The following is a 16891-nucleotide window of genomic DNA, read 5'->3' on the forward strand; positions in this document are numbered from 1 at the left end:
GGAACTAGACAAGGATGCCCATTCTCACCAACATAGTGTTGGAAGTACTAGCCAGAGCAATCAGAGAAGAGAAGGAAATAAAGGGCATCCAGATTGGGAAAGATGAAGTCAAACTGTCCCTTTTGGTGGATGATATGATCCTAAAGACTCTACAAAAAAACTCTTAGAGTTGATAAATGATTTCAGCAAAGTTGCAGGATACAAAATCAACACACAAACATCAGCAGCATTTCTATACTCCAACAGTGAACATGCAGAAAAAGAAATCAAGAAAGCTAGCCCATTTACAATAGCCACCAAAAAAATAAAATACTTAGGAATAAAGCTGACCAAGGATGTGAAAAATCTCTGTGAAAACTACAAACCACTCTCAAACTGAAGAGAACACAAGAAGATGGAAAGATATCCCTTGCTCTTGGATTGGAAGAATTAACAGTGTGAAAACGTCCATATTACCCAAAGCGACCTACAGATTCAATGCAATCCCCATCAAAATTCCAATGACATTTTTCTCTTGAGATGGAAAAAACTATCTAGACATTTATATGGGACAACAAAAGACCATGCATAGCCAAAGCAATCCTGGGCAAAATAATAATAATAATAATAAAGCTGGAGGCATAACACTACCTGACTATATTACAAAGCTATAATAAGCAAAACAGCATGGTACTGGCATAAAAATAGACACGCAGATCAATGGAGTAGAATAGAGAACCCAGAAATCAATCTATATTCCTACAGCCATCTGATCTTTGACAAAGGCAGCAAATCTACATACCGGGGAGGAGACTACCTTTTCAACAAGTGGTGCTGGGAAAATCGGATACTCATATGTAGGAGAATAAAACTAGACCTGTACCTTTCACCATATACCAAAATCAACTCAAAATGGATTAAAGAGTTAAATGTACATCCTGAAACAATAAAACTCCTTAAAGAAAACATAGGGGAAACACTCCAGGAAGTAGGAGTGAGTACAGACTTCATGAATAGGACCCCAAAAGCACAGGCAACTATAGGAAAAATAAACAAATGGGATTATATTAAACTAAAAAGCTTCTGCATAGCAAAAGAAACAATCAACAGAGTAAAAAGACAACCAACAGAGTAGGAGAAAATATTTGCTAAATATACATCTGACAAAGGATTAATATACAGAATATATAAGGAACTCAAACAAGTTTACAGCAAAAAACCAAATAACTCAATTAAAAAATGGGCAAAGGAGCTGAATAGGCATTTCTCAAAGGAAGATATACTAATGGCCAACAGACACATGAAAAAATACTCAGCCTCACTCAGCATCCAGGAAATGCAAATCAAGACCACTCTGAGATACCATCTCATTCCAGTTAGGATGGCTAACATCCAAAAGACTGAGAATGATAAGTGCTGGAGAGGTTGCAGAGAAAAAGGGACTCTCATATACTGTTGGTGGGACTGCAGAATGGTGCAGCCTTTATGGAAAATGGTACGGAGGTTCCTCAAACAATTACAGATAGATCTACCATATGACCCAGCTATTCCATAGTTGAGAATACCCCCAGAGGAATGGAAATTATCATGCCAAAGGGACACCTGTACTACAATGTTTACTGTAGCTCTATTTACAATAGCCAAGAGTTGGAACTAGCCCAAATGTCCATCATCTCATGACTGGATAAGGAAATTGTGTCGTATCTACACAATGGAATACTACCATTCACAACAAAATGGATGGACTTAGAGAAAATTATGTTAAGTGAAACAGGTCAGGCACAGAAAGAGGAATACCACATGTTGTCATTTATTTGTGGGAACTAAAAATAAATAAACACACAAACAAATCAAGGGTGGGGAGGGAAGAAGGCAGAATAACCACAAGAATTCCTTGAACTATTTAAGTCAAGTGAACAGATATGATGGGGGGGGCAGGGACGGAGGGGGTGAAGAGGAACGGGTAAAGGGGCATGAAAATCAACTACAATGTATATTGAGAAGTAAAATAAAAAATAAGTAAAAAATAAAATACATGAAAAAAAAGGGGTAAGGAAAAACTTGCTCTAGAAATTTGAAGTAGTTATGAATTCTTTTTCTTTTTTTCTTTTTTCTTCTTTTTTTTTGCAGCTGGCCCGTACAGGGATTCAAACACTTGACCTTGGTGTTATCGGCACCACACTCTAACCAACTGAGCTAAACAGTCAGCCTGGAAATTCATTTCAATAGGGAAATATAGCTTTTGTTCATACTTCTACAGCCTTCCTGTTGATTGAGGATGAAACTAAAATTCTGTCATCTCACCGATGAGAATTACTTGGAATGTAGAACACTTTATGCTCTCTAAAGGAAGATATTGTACTAGTGTAAGTTACTATGATCTTCTATTCTCCAGTAATTTACCTACCTGTAAAATGGGGAGAATATTGTATTGTGTAGATATTTTCATGAATTATGGATTAAGGATTTTAGAATTGTGTAATGTTTTGAAATAGGATAAGATTACAGATAATCAAAGACTAGAGTGTGTTCCTGGGATACCACTATTCCAATTTTGAGTAATTCAGTGAAGCCAAGGCTTTAAGTGACCTGTTGAGTTCTTGTTTCTGTCATTTTGAACAGTAGGTACTGTGAGACTTAGCTACTATTTGTGCTCCTTTCAGATACAGTAAATTGCCCTCTTTTTGGACACCATAGTTTGCGTCATTGTAAAGACTAGAATTCTTGGCTCACCAGTTGGTTAGAATGCAGTGTTGTAACACCAAGGTCAAGGGTTTGGATCCCTGTACCGGCCAGCTGCAAAAAAACAACCACCCCACCCCCCAAAAAACCAGCATCAATGGTAACAGAAAGTGTCTGAGTTTTCAACTCTCGTTAGCATTTGGGGTGTGAATGATTTATTTTCCAGTTGTGGAATACTTTTGCTGAAACTGTAAAGAGGATCAGAAGTGTTCAGTCGTGATTTCTGCATGTATGTGAAGCAGGCTTTGTCTTTTGGATTAGTCAGATTTTGTAAGTTTAGGGCCGGCCCGGTGGCGCACTGCTACAGTGCACTGCTTGGGAGTGTGGCGGCACTGCTTGGGAGTGTGGCGGCGCTCCCGCCGAGGGTTCGGATCCCACATACAGACCGGCCGCTCACTGGCTGAGCGAGGTGTGGACGCAACACCGAGGGTTGCGATCCCATTGCTGGTCCCGGTCCGGTACGGGCGTGACACTGAGGGTTGCGATCCGTTGCCGGTCACGAAAAAAGACAAAAAGGAAAAAAAAAAAAAAGATTTTGTAAGTTTAAAAAATATGATCCACTTTGTTTATCGCTGACCATTTTACTCGTGCCATCCATGAAGTTATAATGCCAACATTTATTACCTGGAGCTTTTTGCTTTTCTTTCTTTTCTTATCAGATGCTCCACATCAAGAAGCAGAGTGTCGTGAGTGTGGCAGCAGAAGGAGCCAATGTGTGTCGTCATGGAAAACTGTGTTGGCTTCAGGTAAAAGACTTTTTAAAACCTTTTATTTTGAAATAATTATAGATTCACTGGTAGATTTATTTTTAATTATCTTCTTTCTACCACCTGTGTTTCATTGTTCTGTAATTTGTTTGGAATATCTTTTATTCTTCTAGTAGTCAATCTATTCTTTTCAAAAGGAAAGAGCTTTTGTCTCCTTATAGATTCAATTTTATTGTCATCACTGCTGTCTTACAGGCTTTGCTTGAGGTCTTTTTTTTCCTATCTCTGTTCTATCACCTTAGATATATAAAGATTTTCCTCTCTCTCCTTGTGGGATGGTAGCTTTCCCTGGACCTGGGAGATGGTAGGTGAGGGTCAGCATGATATCAAAAGAAGTTTTAGTGGGCCTTGAATAGCTACAGGATGGATAACCCTTTTGGATCCAACCTAGCAGCATTTGTATTTAAGGATTATCAAGAGATCAGGCTGAATCCCCGACCAGTGTCTTAATGCCTTGAGTCAGGACCTACCTCCACTCAATGAGAGAATATTTTTTATTAGGATTGGCAATGCATCCTCTTGAACAACTTCTGGAATGTTCACCTTCTCTAAGGGAAAGGATTGGAGGTGTCTGAGCCTAGTTTTGCTCAGGGATTAGGTTGCCTTATCTCATGTTCTGTGCATTTTCTTAGTAAACTTTAGCTTTTAGGTGACCAGGTTTGAGTTAGCAGCACAAATGCAAATTACTTAAAACAAACTTTTCTTTACCAAAAGGATGGACTTCTTGGAAATGCAGTCCTGGGAAGCTCTAGGTTATTTCCTAATTTGTCCCTTTTAGTTTTCTAGGTACCAGAAGGGACACTCAGTTTGTTACAGCTGTCTTCTTTGTGACGGGCCATTGATGATCAACTTTACTTTCAGCCCCTCTCCCCTCCCTAGAGGTTGGGGGAGTGGGACTGAAAGTCCCAACCCTCTTACCATGCCTTGGTCTTTTCTGTGACCAGTCCCCCATCTTGAAGCTATTTAGGGGCCCCCAGACACCAGTCATCTCATTAGCATACAGAAGACACTCTTATCACTCCAGAGATCCCAAGGGTTTTAGGAACTGTATATCAGGAAACCTGGAGGAAGCCCAAATATATATTTCACAATATCACAGAATGCCGTAAATGAGACTGGTAAAACATTAAAGTTGAAACTGTAAAAAATGAAACTAAATCACCAGCTTGTCCTTTTCTTTCCTTTTGAAAATTATAGTGATCATGTCTTTTTTTTACTTAAGAGCAACTTGAAGGTCCAGGGTTCAGATCTCTGTACAGGCTAGCCACCAAAAAAAAAAAGCAACGTAAACCTGTTGTCCCTAAGAATCATTGAGTGCCTATTGTTTACCTCAAAGTGAAGATGTTAAATACTTTATTGCATGTCTTTTATTCTTGATTCTCAGATCCCCTTCCCAGTTCTTTCTTATCTTATGATGGGGTGTGTGAATGGTCTATTGTAGGTAGCCACAAATAGCCGAGTTTACTTGTTTGATATTTTCCTTCTGGGAAGTCGTGCTTTCAACAATGGACTTCAGATGATATTAGAGGACAAGAAAATTTTGAAGGTGAGTGTGTAAACTGATTCCTCTGCGAGTAAGATTAGCAGCCAGGTTCTAATTACTCTGTCTTCATCCTGATTCCTTAGGTTATCCACGATTGTCGTTGGCTTTCTGATTGCCTCTCTCATCAGTATGGAACTTTGCTGAATAATGTCTTTGACACACAGGTACATGAAGGGAAACACTGGATTTAAACCACTATACATAGCTTCTGTAGAAAATAGGCCTTGTGTGATGAGTGACTGAAAGTTTTTTGGGTTTTTTTGGTGCTCCATTCCTGCCCTTTTCTCATGTAAGATGTTTGTATGATATGTGAGAACATTTGGTGAACTACAAAAGCACTGCAGAAAACTTACTTAAAATTATTTAGGAGTATGTTTCTTGGGTATTTTTTGTTTTTTCATTTTACTTCAGAATTTGTTAAAGAAGCAAGATTCATACTCCACAGCATTCAGAAACTAGCTGTTAGGGGTCCATTTAGAAGTCTGACATGGAGTTAGTGTAAGATGAACAATTACATCTCTGCCTTTATCACATAAGTTTCTTTTGTGTGTGTGTGTGTGACCGGTAAGGGGATCATAACCCTTGGCTTGGTGTCATCCACACCACGCTCAGCCAGTGAGCGCACCGGCCATTCCTATATAGGATCCGAACCCGCGGCCTCGGTGCTCCCAGCACCGCACTCTCCCAAGTGAGCCACAGGGTTGGCCCACATAAGTTTTAATTAAAGCAAGTTGTCATCTAGCTCAGGGGTGAAGATTGTCCTGGATATGCCCCCCAAAAACCTATTCTGGCCCCAAATAGCCTGAAGATTTGTGATTTTGTTTCTCATCTAAGGGACCTTAGAGAAAGGAGAAATCCCTAGACTATACTAGCTCTTAGAGCTGGTCTGGGTTTCTTGTTCGGCTTTGAGAACAGTAAAACCGCTAGTTTTCATTATGCTTTCTTTAGATTCATCTGGTCTTCTAGGTTTATGCCAGTGAAAGAGAAATCTTAAATACACAAACTTAGAGCCTTTGGAGGGGAATTAAACTAGTGAGTTGGCCAATTATTTTTTAGCAGCAGTTTCTAAAAATTCAATTTTACGTTACTATATGTGGTTCAATTTGTCTCTTTGTATGTCTGCTCATAATGAACTTTGTGCCATTCTCTTATTTACATGTTCCTTTGGGTCTTTCTTCAGGATCTTTCACTATATAGAGGTTGCTTTTATGCTCACTCCAAAGTGTAAGAGAATTACTCATTGTTCTCTTGAGGCCAGTAGGCCTCTTGATTAGACCTTATATGTATTGTGTAGTGAAGACTTTGGCATGTCTTTCCATGTTTTTCATTTCAGATTTCCACAATGCAAGAAGCAGGAATTCAGAATTTCACCAATTTTTTTTCCTTTAACACAGTATATTAGTCTCCTATTGCTGCTCTAAGAAATCACCACAAATTTAGTGGCCTAAAACAACACAAATTTATTCTCTCACAGTTCTGGAGGACAGAAGTCTCAAATCACTCACTGGGCTAAAGTCAAGTTGTCAGCAGGTCTGGTTTCTTTTGGAGTCTCTGAGGGAAGAGACCATTTCCTTGCCTTTTTCAGCTTCTAGTGCTCACTCATATTCTTTGATTTGTGGTCCCTTTCTTTTCCTTCAAAGTGCACAATTCTAATCTCTGCTTCTGTCATCACATCACATTCTCCTCTGACTTTAGTAAAATCTCCTTCTTACTTCCTCTTAAAAGAACAGTCATGATTACATTTAGGGCCAACCAGGATAGTTTAGGATAATCTCCCCATCTCAAGATGCTTAACTTGGGGCTTGCCAGTTAGCTCAGTTTGTTAGAGCACAGCCTTTTTTTTTTCTTTTAAAAACTCACATATCTTTAATAACAAAGGTAAAAGATGCTTTTGCTAAAAAGATGTCAAACAGTCCAGGAGCAGAGTACAGAAAGGGAAAAGCCCCAGAGGTGATAAACATAGTCACCGTCTGGGCATCATACATGTGTGTGATGGGCATGAGATCTGCCCCCTCTTGGTCCTCTGTGCTCATGCCCTCCTCCTTCTTCAGGCCCCTGGAGCCTCCCTTTGGGCCTGGCTGCTGCTACACTCCCTGCTGTCTTCCTGACTTAATCCAGCCACCTCAGCCCTGTCTCAATCCCATGTTCCCATGTTGCCCTGTGCTCACTGCTGGTTCTCTGGACCATTATCTCTCTCTCTCTCTCTCTCTCTCTCTCTTTTTTTTTTTTTTTGCAGGTTGGCCAATATGGGATCCAAACCCTGGACTTTGGTGTTATCAACACTGTGCTCTAACCATATGAACTAACTGGCCAGCTGGAGCCATTCTCTTAATCCAAGGAATCAGGCTCCTTGAAGGCAGGCCAGCCTCTCACCTGCCCACCCTTCCCACTCAGCATACAGCTCAGCCCTGGGAATCCTCTCTTCAGTCCAAGTGATGGAGTCCTTTGTGGCCCTCCTCTCCCCAGATCTTCCAGGTGCACCCCCTCCACAGCTGATCTGTTTCCAACAGCTCCAAGGCAGATGGTGGGGAGAATGCAACATGGGCTTGGGCAGGAGCCATGCTGGGGCCAGGCAGTGGGAGCACAGCAGGGCAGTCTGGGCAGGGGAGGCCCTGGGACCAACCCAACATGGCCCTGCTGTCACTGGTGCTCATGGCCTGCACCTTCATTGCCTTCTGTTTTAGTCTGTTTTGTGTTGCTATAACAGAATTACCTGAGACTGGGTAATTTATAAAGAAGAGAGGTTTATTTGGCTTATGATTCTGGGACAGCTGCATCTGGCATGGGCCTCAGACTGCTTCTACTCATGGTGGAAAAGTAGCAGGCAGCTGGTGGGTACAAGCAGATCACATGGCTAGAGGAAGCAAGAGAGAGAGAGAAGGTGCCAGAGTCTTTTTAAGCAACGAGCTCTCGTGGGAGCTAATAGAGCAAGAACTCACTCATTAATCCCCTCTCCCCCAGGGAGAGCATTAATCCATTCATGAGGGATCTGCCCCCATGACTCAATCAGTTTCCAACACTGCCACATTGGGGGTCAAATTTCCACATGAGTTTTGGAGGGGACGACACATCTAAACTCCATCACCTTCTTACTGAGAGCTCAGCATTGTAACGCTAAAGTTTCTGGTTTGGATCCCCACACCAGCCAGCCTCCCCCCCACCAAAAAAAAAAAAAAGATATTTAACTTAATCACAGCTACAAAGTCCCTTTTGGCATATAAGGTAACATTCACAAGTTCCAGGGGTTAGGATGTGGACATTTTGGAAGGGCCATTATTCAGCCTACCACACATTAGATAAATAATTATTGCAATTCTTAATTTTATTTGCTTTCCTTACCAAAAAACTTTATCAGAGTTGCTAATAGGTAATAAAGATAATTTTTTTTTTTTTCCTTTTTCTGTCTTTTTTACTGACCGGTATCGGGATCGCAACCCTCGGTGTCACGCCCATACCGGGGACTGGCAACGGGATCGCAACCCTCGGTGTTGCGCCCGCACCGCGCTCAGCCAGTGAGCGGGAACCGGTCCCCACATGGGATCCGAACCCATGGCGGGAGCGCCGCTGCGCTCCCAAGCGGCGCACTCTCCAGTGTGCCACAGGGCTGGCCCTAAAGATAATTTTTATTAGCATATTCATTACTACAAATGTAATTATTCTTTATGTTCCTTACCAACCAATTGCTCCTCAACCTCCCCCCACCATCTCTAGTATCCTTAGGTTAGTTCTCTCCTTCTGAAAGTTCAGCGTATTATTATGGTTCGTTCTTTCTTTCTTTTTCTTTCTTTCACTATAAAAAGAATGAAATTCTGCCATTTGCAGCAGCATGGATGAGCCTGGAGAAAATTACGTTAACTGAAATAAGCCAGACACAGAAAGAAAAATATTACATGTCCTCACTCAAAACTGGGTGCTAAGAATGAATGAAAAAAAGAAAGACAGATAAAGAGACAGACAGAAAGAAAGAAATTAATTTTTAAATTTTATCTTCCTTTCCCCATTTCCCAAAGGCACCAAAGAGTAGTAAATAATCCTAAAGTAGGCAAATAAAATAAGTAGAAAAGAAAGTTAACAAGGGCACATTAAAGTTAGGTGATCTTTTTCCTTTTTCTAAAAAAACTTTTAGAATAAATTGACTGGGGGGGGAAGAAGATATAACAAGTACAATTACTTAAAGTTGATAGAATAAATTGACTGGACAACTTTAAATTTCCTGGAGAAAATGGTATTTAAAGACATTTCTCTAAATATATTTCTGCTATTTCTGCCATGAGATAGCTCTCTGTATATATTCCACTGTTCTGTTTGTCTTTTTTAAAAACCACAGGTAGCAGATGTCCTTCAATTTTCCATGGAAACGGGCGGCTTTCTTCCAAACTGCATCAGTACTTTGCAGGAGAGTTTGATCAGGCACCTGAAAGTAACCCCTAAATATCTCTCCTTTCTAGAAGAGAGACAAAAGCTGATTCAGGTAAGTGTTAAAGGATGTATCATATGAGGTTAATTTTTCCAAGTGTGTTCTGAGCAGGATTATCAGCCTATTGTATAGAGAAATGACAGCTGCTATGTAAGCATACGAGCATTGCCAAAATCTTAGTTGTGCCAAATGGGAACAGTTTGTTTGCGGTCAAGTGGATAAATGGTAGGATCCAGATTTGTTGGTTATCAATTAAAAAGTACTCTGAAATAAATTTTCAATTTGAGAAAAGGGCAAATTTTTGTGAGAATTTGGATTAAGGCAACAGAACCAAAATCATTCCAGTTATTTCTCCCTAAGTAAGATAAATTTTCTTTAGCTTCTAATATCCTTACATGCAAACTCAGGTCATGACTATATTGGCTTCAATTTTGGTTGTATAATGAAGCCTGCTGCCTCCAGATTTGATGAGAAGTTCTGATCGACTGACCTACTTCTCCCCCCACCCCCTCTTTCTCTATTACACACACACTAAATACTTGTATGTAGGGGCATGTGGGAATATGTATGTGTGCTCAGAAGGCTAGCAAAAGTATGAAAGTAGATAATAATAGAAGAAAATGACAGGGTTTTAAATTAAGCAACATTTAAACAGCTATTTTCTTTAAAGTTTTGCTTACTGTTGAGAGAAAATTTTTTTTCTGTCTCTAGGAAAATCCAGAAGTGTGGTTCACACGACCTCTTTTACCCTCTTTACTGAAAATTTTGGCCCTAGAAGCTACCTACCTGTTACCCCTTCGCTTGGTACTACTGGATGAGATGATGTCTGACCTAACTACCCTGGTGGATGGGTACCTAAATACCTATCGAGAAGGGTCTGCAGACAGGCTTGGAAGCACTGAGGTAGGTGCAACTCTCTGTGAGTGTATCTTCAGGACCTTCATTTATGCCTTCTTCCTTATGCAGGGCACATTGATACCCATTCTTCGCAGCTGCGACAACTTTCATGGGGCAGACTTGGTGATAAATGTTCTTGGAGGGGCTTCAGGATCAAGGTTGAGCACCTTTTCACAATATTAAGTAATGTTTCCAAGAAATATTTCCATCAAAGAATGGGTAAATTTAGGGGCCGGCCCGTGGCTCACTCAGTAGAGTGCGGTGCTAATAACACCAAGGCCACGGGTTCGGATCCCATATAGGGATGGCCGGTTAGCTCACTGGGTGAGCGTGGTGCTGACAACACCAAGTCAAGGGTTAAGATCCCCTTACCGGTCATCTTTAAAAAAAAAAAAAAAAAAAGAATGGGTAAATTTAACATCTCATTAGTTACTTTTATGCAGCCAGAGTAATATAAGAAAACTATAAGCTGTGAGTTGGCAAACTATTGCCTACAGGTCAAGTCTGGCTCATGGCCTATTTTTGTACAGCCCATGAGCTAAGAATAGGTTTTACATTTTTAAAGGTTTGTAAAAAAAAAAAAAAAAAAAAATAGGGGCCGGCCCGTGGCTCACTCGGGAGAGTGCGGGGCTGATAACACCAAGGCCGCGGGTTCGGCTCCCATATAGGGATGGCCGGTTAGCTCGAGTAATATAAGAAAACTATAAGCTGTGAGTTGGCAAACTATTGCCTACAGGTCAAGTCTGGCCCATGGCCTATTTTTGTACAGCCCATGAGCTAAGAATAGGTTTTACATTTTTAAAGGTTTGTAAAAAAAAAAAAAAATAGGGGCCGGCCCGTGGCTCACTCGGGAGAGTGCGGGGCTGATAACACCAAGGCCGCGGGTTCGGCTCCCATATAGGGATGGCCGGTTAGCTCGAGTAATATAAGAAAACTATAAGCTGTGAGTTGGCAAACTATTGCCTACAGGTCAAGTCTGGCCCATGGCCTATTTTTGTACAGCCCATGAGCTAAGAATAGGTTTTACATTTTTAAAGGTTTGTAAAAAAAAAAAAAAAATAGTGGTATATGCAACAGAGTTCATTTGTGGCTCACAAAGCCTAAAATATTTGCTATTTCGTCCTTTACAGTAGAAGTTTGCCAGTTATTGCTATTAAACTATTCGCATTTTTGATTATTGATTTAAAATCCTAATAAAATTCTAGCATTCTTGGTATGAGACCTACTTAGATGTGTTTATGTATACGTATGTTTTATTTGTTTTTGTTTTTGGCGTCCAGTATGAGGATCTGAATCTGTAACCTTAGTGTTACAAGGCTGTGCTTTAACCAACTGAGCTAATCAGCCAGCCCTATATATTTTTTTAATGCATCACTGGATTCTGCTTGCAAGCATGGTTTAATGCTAGGAAATTCTCCACTTTAGTAGGGCCAAGAAAGTCTTATGATTATCTCGTAAATGCTGAAAAAATTTTAATAATATTCTACATGCATTACAGATTAAAGGTGGAATATATGGATACTTTTCTAACATAATAAAACATATAGTACTTCAAAAAGTTCATGGAAAGATTGGTATTATCTTTCAATTCTGTTTTTCCATGAACTTTTTGAAGTATCTTCATGTCTCTGTTTTTGCAGGTGGCAGCTGGCTGGTACAGGTATCAAACCCTGGAACTTGGTGTTATCAGCACCACACTCTAACCAACTGAGCTAACCAATCAGCCTCCCTCTTATCTCAGGAGAGAAGACTACATAATGTTTGAGAACAGTAGGAATATTTCCTTTATTTCAGGATACAAAAATGGTGACTATCACTACTACTTTGACATTTTTTGAAGCTACTAGCCAATGAAATCAGAAAAAGAAAGATATGAGCCATAAAAATTCAAACAGGTTCCATGAGCAAAGTATTACTGGGAAAAAAAATTAAAAATTAAAGAAAACGTTTTTTAATTGGAAAAGAGGAATCACAATTATGCCTTGCCAGTTGTACAACTGAAAACTAAAGAGAATCAACTAAAAAAGACAATTTAGTAAAGTGAGTACAAATATAACAAATATATATATATATTTTTTGTCTTTTTCCGTGTCCGGCAATGGATCGCAACCCTCAGTGTCGCCCCCGTACCGGGCCGGGACCAGCAACGGGATCGCAACCCTCGGTGCTGCCCCCGCGCCTCGCTCAGCCAGTGAGCGGGAACCGGTCTGTATGTGGGATCCGAACCCTCGGCGGGAGCGCCTCCACGCTTCCCAAGCGGCGCACTAGCGCAGTGCGCCACCGGGCCGGCCCGAAATATAACAAATATTAATAGCTTTTATAAATCTATATAAACAGCTAGAAGACATAATGAGAGAAAGAATCCCATTTATAAATGTATCAGAAAAGATAGGAGAGGGGCTGGCCAGTTAGCTCAGTTGGTTAGAATTCGGTGTTATAGTACCAAAGTCAAGGGTTTGATTCCCGTACCAGCCAGCCTCTAAAAAAAAAACCATCCATAAACAAACATAGTGCCTCATAACAAAAACATAAAGAGAATCTCAAGTGACAAACGTGCAAAAAAAAAAAAAAAAAAAGGCCAGCCCGTGGCTCACTCAGTAGAGTGCAGTGCTGATAACACCAAGGCCACGGGTTCAGATCCTATATAGGGATGACCGGTTTGCTCACTGGCTGAGCGTGGTGCTGACAACACCAAGCCAAGGGTTGAGATCCCCTTACCGGTCATCTTTAAAAAAAAAAAAAGTGAGAGAAAGAAAAAATAGGTTACCTAGAAATAAATCTAACAAGAAACATGGAATACAGTATATAGATGAAGAAAACCTTTTAATATTACTGAATGGTGTAAAAGAAGACTTAAATAAGTGAATGAGAACACTAAGTATTTTTAACCATGAATTATTCCTAAATTAACCTTTGAATTTAACTCTAATCCAATAAAAATATTAACACCCAGATTATTTTGGCAAACTTTTTATTTATTTATTTATTTATTTTTTTCCTTTTTGTCTTTTTTACTGACTGGAACAGGATTGCAGCCCTTGGTGTCACGCCCGTACTGGGGACCGGCAACGGGATCGCAACCCTCGGTGCTGCGCCCGCACCGCGCTCCGCCACTGAGCGGGAACCGGTCTCCACATGGGATCCGAACCCTTGGCGGGAGCGCCACCGCACTCCCAAGCAGCGCACTCTCCAGTGCGCCACCGGGCTGGTCCGTTTGGCAAACTTTTTATAGAGACAAATAAACATGCAAAAATAGTCAGAATTTTGGGAAAAGAAGTATATTAAAGGAAGACTAGTTCTGTCAGGTATTAAAATGTATTATATACCAAGGTCAAGGGCTCTGATCTCCATACCAGCCAGCCCCCCCCCCCAAAAAAAAACATAAAACGGGCCAAGCCCGTGGCGCACTCGGGAGGGTGCGGCGCTGGGAGCGCGGTAGCGCTCCCGCCACAGGTTCGGATCCTATATAGGGATGACCAGTGCGCTCACAGCGCTCACTGGCTGAGCGCGGTGTGGCCGGTCTCAAAAAAAAAGGACAAAAAAACAAAACAAAACATAAAACAACATAAGGCTACACTAAATAAAAAAGTTTGCAACTGGTGCATAAATAGGCAGATCAGTGGAACAGAGTAGAGAACCCCGAAATAGACTTAATGTATATCTGCCAATATGGTTGTGAGAAAGGTAGCATTTACAATCAGTGGGAAAAGATACTTATTCCATAAATGATCTTAGGCAATTGATTAACCATTGAGGGGTAGGAGAATCAGAGTTGGATTGCTATCATTTTTCATAACATCAAAAAGAACTCCATGGGTCAAGTATTTATATAAAAAATAGAAATTGTAAATTATTAGAAAAAAACAAAATTAAAAAAATCTCTCTGGGCTTGCTGTTATCTCAGTTGGTTAGAATGTGGTGTTATAACACTGAAGTCAAAGTTTCAGATCCCTGCACTGGCCAGCCACCAAGAAAAAAAAAGAAAGAAAAGAAAAAAAATGCACAGTAGGGAAGGCTTTTCTGTGCAACACAAAAATACTCAGAGCCCATAAAATATTAATAAATTGCACTTAAAATATTTTGCATGTCAAAAATACGATGAACAAAGTCAAAAGGCAAGCAAACTGGGAAAAATTATTTGCCTCATGTAACAAAGAGAACATTTTCTTAACATGTTCTTTATTGTACTGGCCAGCTGCCAAAAAAAAAAAAGAAAAAAAATATATATATACACACACACATATGTATATATTCTTTATTGTAGCATTTATGTAATAATAAAAGACTGGAAACAACCTAAATATACATATCCATCAAAAGGAATTTGTTTGGTTAAATCAGTTATGGTATATAAATACTGTCCTTAGAAATGCCAATATGGGGGCCGACCCCGTGGCTCTCTCTCGAGAGTGCAGCGCTGGGAGCACCATGGCCGTGGGTTCGGATCCTATATAGGGATGGCCGGTGTGCTCAGTGGCTGAGTGTGGTGCGGACCACACCGTGCAAAGGGTTGCGATCCCTTTACTGGTCAGGAAAAAGAAAAGAAAAGAAAAGAAATGCCAATATGGAAAAATCTCCAAGGCAAAATTTTTAGTTAAAAAAAAATCAAGATGCAGAAGAATATATATAATAGTATGTTACCATGTGTGTAAAATGATTTTAGAAAGAGTTATCAAAATAAAAAGTTGGGGAAATATAAAAATTAAAAATGTAATCCAATAAAAATATAAACATTTAGTAATGGATATATGTATGTATGTATATTTATATATGATATACATATGATGATATACATCAAAAGTTTGTGGAAAAATAGAATTAAAAGATAATACAAATCTTTCCATGAACTTTTTAAAGTACCCTCATATGTGCATAGACTATCTCTGGAGGGTTATACAAGAAACTGCTTTTTAGAGGATGCACCTGCTAAGGCAAGTGGGGCCAGGTTAGAAGGGAGACCTACTTTTCCTGTATTATCTTTTTTTTTTTTAATAGGGATCTAAATCCTTGACCTTGTTTTATCAGCACCACACTTTCCCATGTGAGCTAACCAGTCAGCTCTCCTGAATAATCTTTACACATACATGCACACATACACAGACACACAAAGCTGTGTATTCATAATATTTCCATATTATGAATCAAAATACTTAAATTACTCAAAAAATAGTATTACTGTAGTTGAAGACACTAGAGGGTGCTATATGAACGCACTTGAATAGACCCTAGATTGAGTATTACCATTAGGTGTAATAGAAGTGATTTTAAGTACCACATTCAGAAGTTTAGTTCTAATAAACTTGACTCTTTCTTTCTTTCCTTTCCTTTCCTTTCCTTTTCTTTTCTTAGCCTACATGTATGGAGCTGCCAGAGGAACTGCTTCAAATCAAGGACTTCCAGAAGCAGCGCAGAGAGAGAGCTACAAAAGAATATAGAATGAATGCACAGGGACTCCTAATAAGGACAGCGCTACATCCAAAGAGATTAGTCATGGAGACAGCAGGGAAAGAGGAAAAAGTCAGAGGTTTCTTACCTTGTAAAAATTCTGGGGTAGATAAAGCTCCAAGTTTTATATCCCATGAATTTCATGAGGATGTGAATTTTCTGAAAGGAGAATCTAAGAATAAACAAACTACAACAAAATCTCAACATCTACCTCCCATTAAGGAAGAAGCCAGTGAAGATTCCAGTAACAAACTCATTTGCCCTGAATCAAAGGGGTCAGAGGACCAGAGAATAACTCAAAAAGAAGACTTTATGATACACAAACATGAGTTTCAGGCAAGTTTATCTTTGAAAGAAGAGATAGAACAGTTATTGATGGTGAAAAACAAGGAAGATTTAAAACGCACAAAACAAGATGTTTCAGTGTCTCTTTCTCTTCCTCAGGAAACAAGAGTGTCCCCAAGTGACGCCTTTCATCCTTTAAGAAAAGCTGTGCTTTCCACACTCCCTCCCTGTCCAGCCTTGGAGAAGACTGATTCCTGGATAAATCCTCTAAATCTGCCTTAGTGATATGCAGTTTGTTTTTAAGGTCATAAAGGTGGCTCATTTCCCTTGCCATCAGGGCCTCCCTCAGTGCCTAAGTTTCTCATGTTGTTAGTTTAGTTATGCCTCACTCATGGGCTTTGGGGGCAGTTACATCCTCATGCTTACTCCTACATTCCTGGTATTTGGATTAGGATGGGAATGAACAAGTTAAATAATGAAAGAAGTAAACTTTTTGATTATGTCTATATGCAGAAATGTTCTCAGTGGCCAGAATGAATGGTTTCTCATAATTTGGGTTAGAGGGCCAGCCTGTGGCTCACTCGGGAGTGTGGTGCTGATAACACCAAGGCCATGGGTTCGGATCCCATATAGGGATGGCCGGTTCACTCACTGGGTGAGCGCAGTGCTGACAACACCAAGTCAAGGGTTAAGATCCCCTTACTGGTCATCTTTTTAAAAAAAGAAAAAAATAAATAATAATTTGGGTTAGGGGATTTAAAGAAGGGAGAAATCTTGGGCTTCGTATCAAGAAGAATCTATAATTTAAAAATTTTT

At 40.0% G+C, this 16891-nt stretch overlaps 1 protein-coding gene across 1 annotated transcript in view; it reads left to right on the forward strand.

Moving 5' to 3' along the window:
• Positions 1 to 16558, forward strand: part of EXD1 (exonuclease 3'-5' domain containing 1) — a 38460-nt gene extending 21902 nt beyond the window's left edge. The window contains exons 6-11 of the mRNA XM_008587705.1: positions 3381 to 3467; positions 4930 to 5034; positions 5115 to 5195; positions 9359 to 9502; positions 10160 to 10351; positions 15695 to 16558. Of these exons, the coding sequence (XP_008585927.1) occupies positions 3381 to 3467; positions 4930 to 5034; positions 5115 to 5195; positions 9359 to 9502; positions 10160 to 10351; positions 15695 to 16357 (1272 nt within the window). The 3' untranslated portion in view covers positions 16358 to 16558. The remainder of the gene's footprint in view (positions 1 to 3380; positions 3468 to 4929; positions 5035 to 5114; positions 5196 to 9358; positions 9503 to 10159; positions 10352 to 15694) is intronic.
• The last annotated feature ends 333 nt before the right edge of the window (positions 16559 to 16891 follow it).

This window comes from Galeopterus variegatus, unplaced genomic scaffold (assembly GCF_000696425.1).
Source record: "Galeopterus variegatus unplaced genomic scaffold, G_variegatus-3.0.2 Scaffold119, whole genome shotgun sequence".
Classification (NCBI taxonomy): domain Eukaryota; kingdom Metazoa; phylum Chordata; class Mammalia; order Dermoptera; family Cynocephalidae; genus Galeopterus; species Galeopterus variegatus.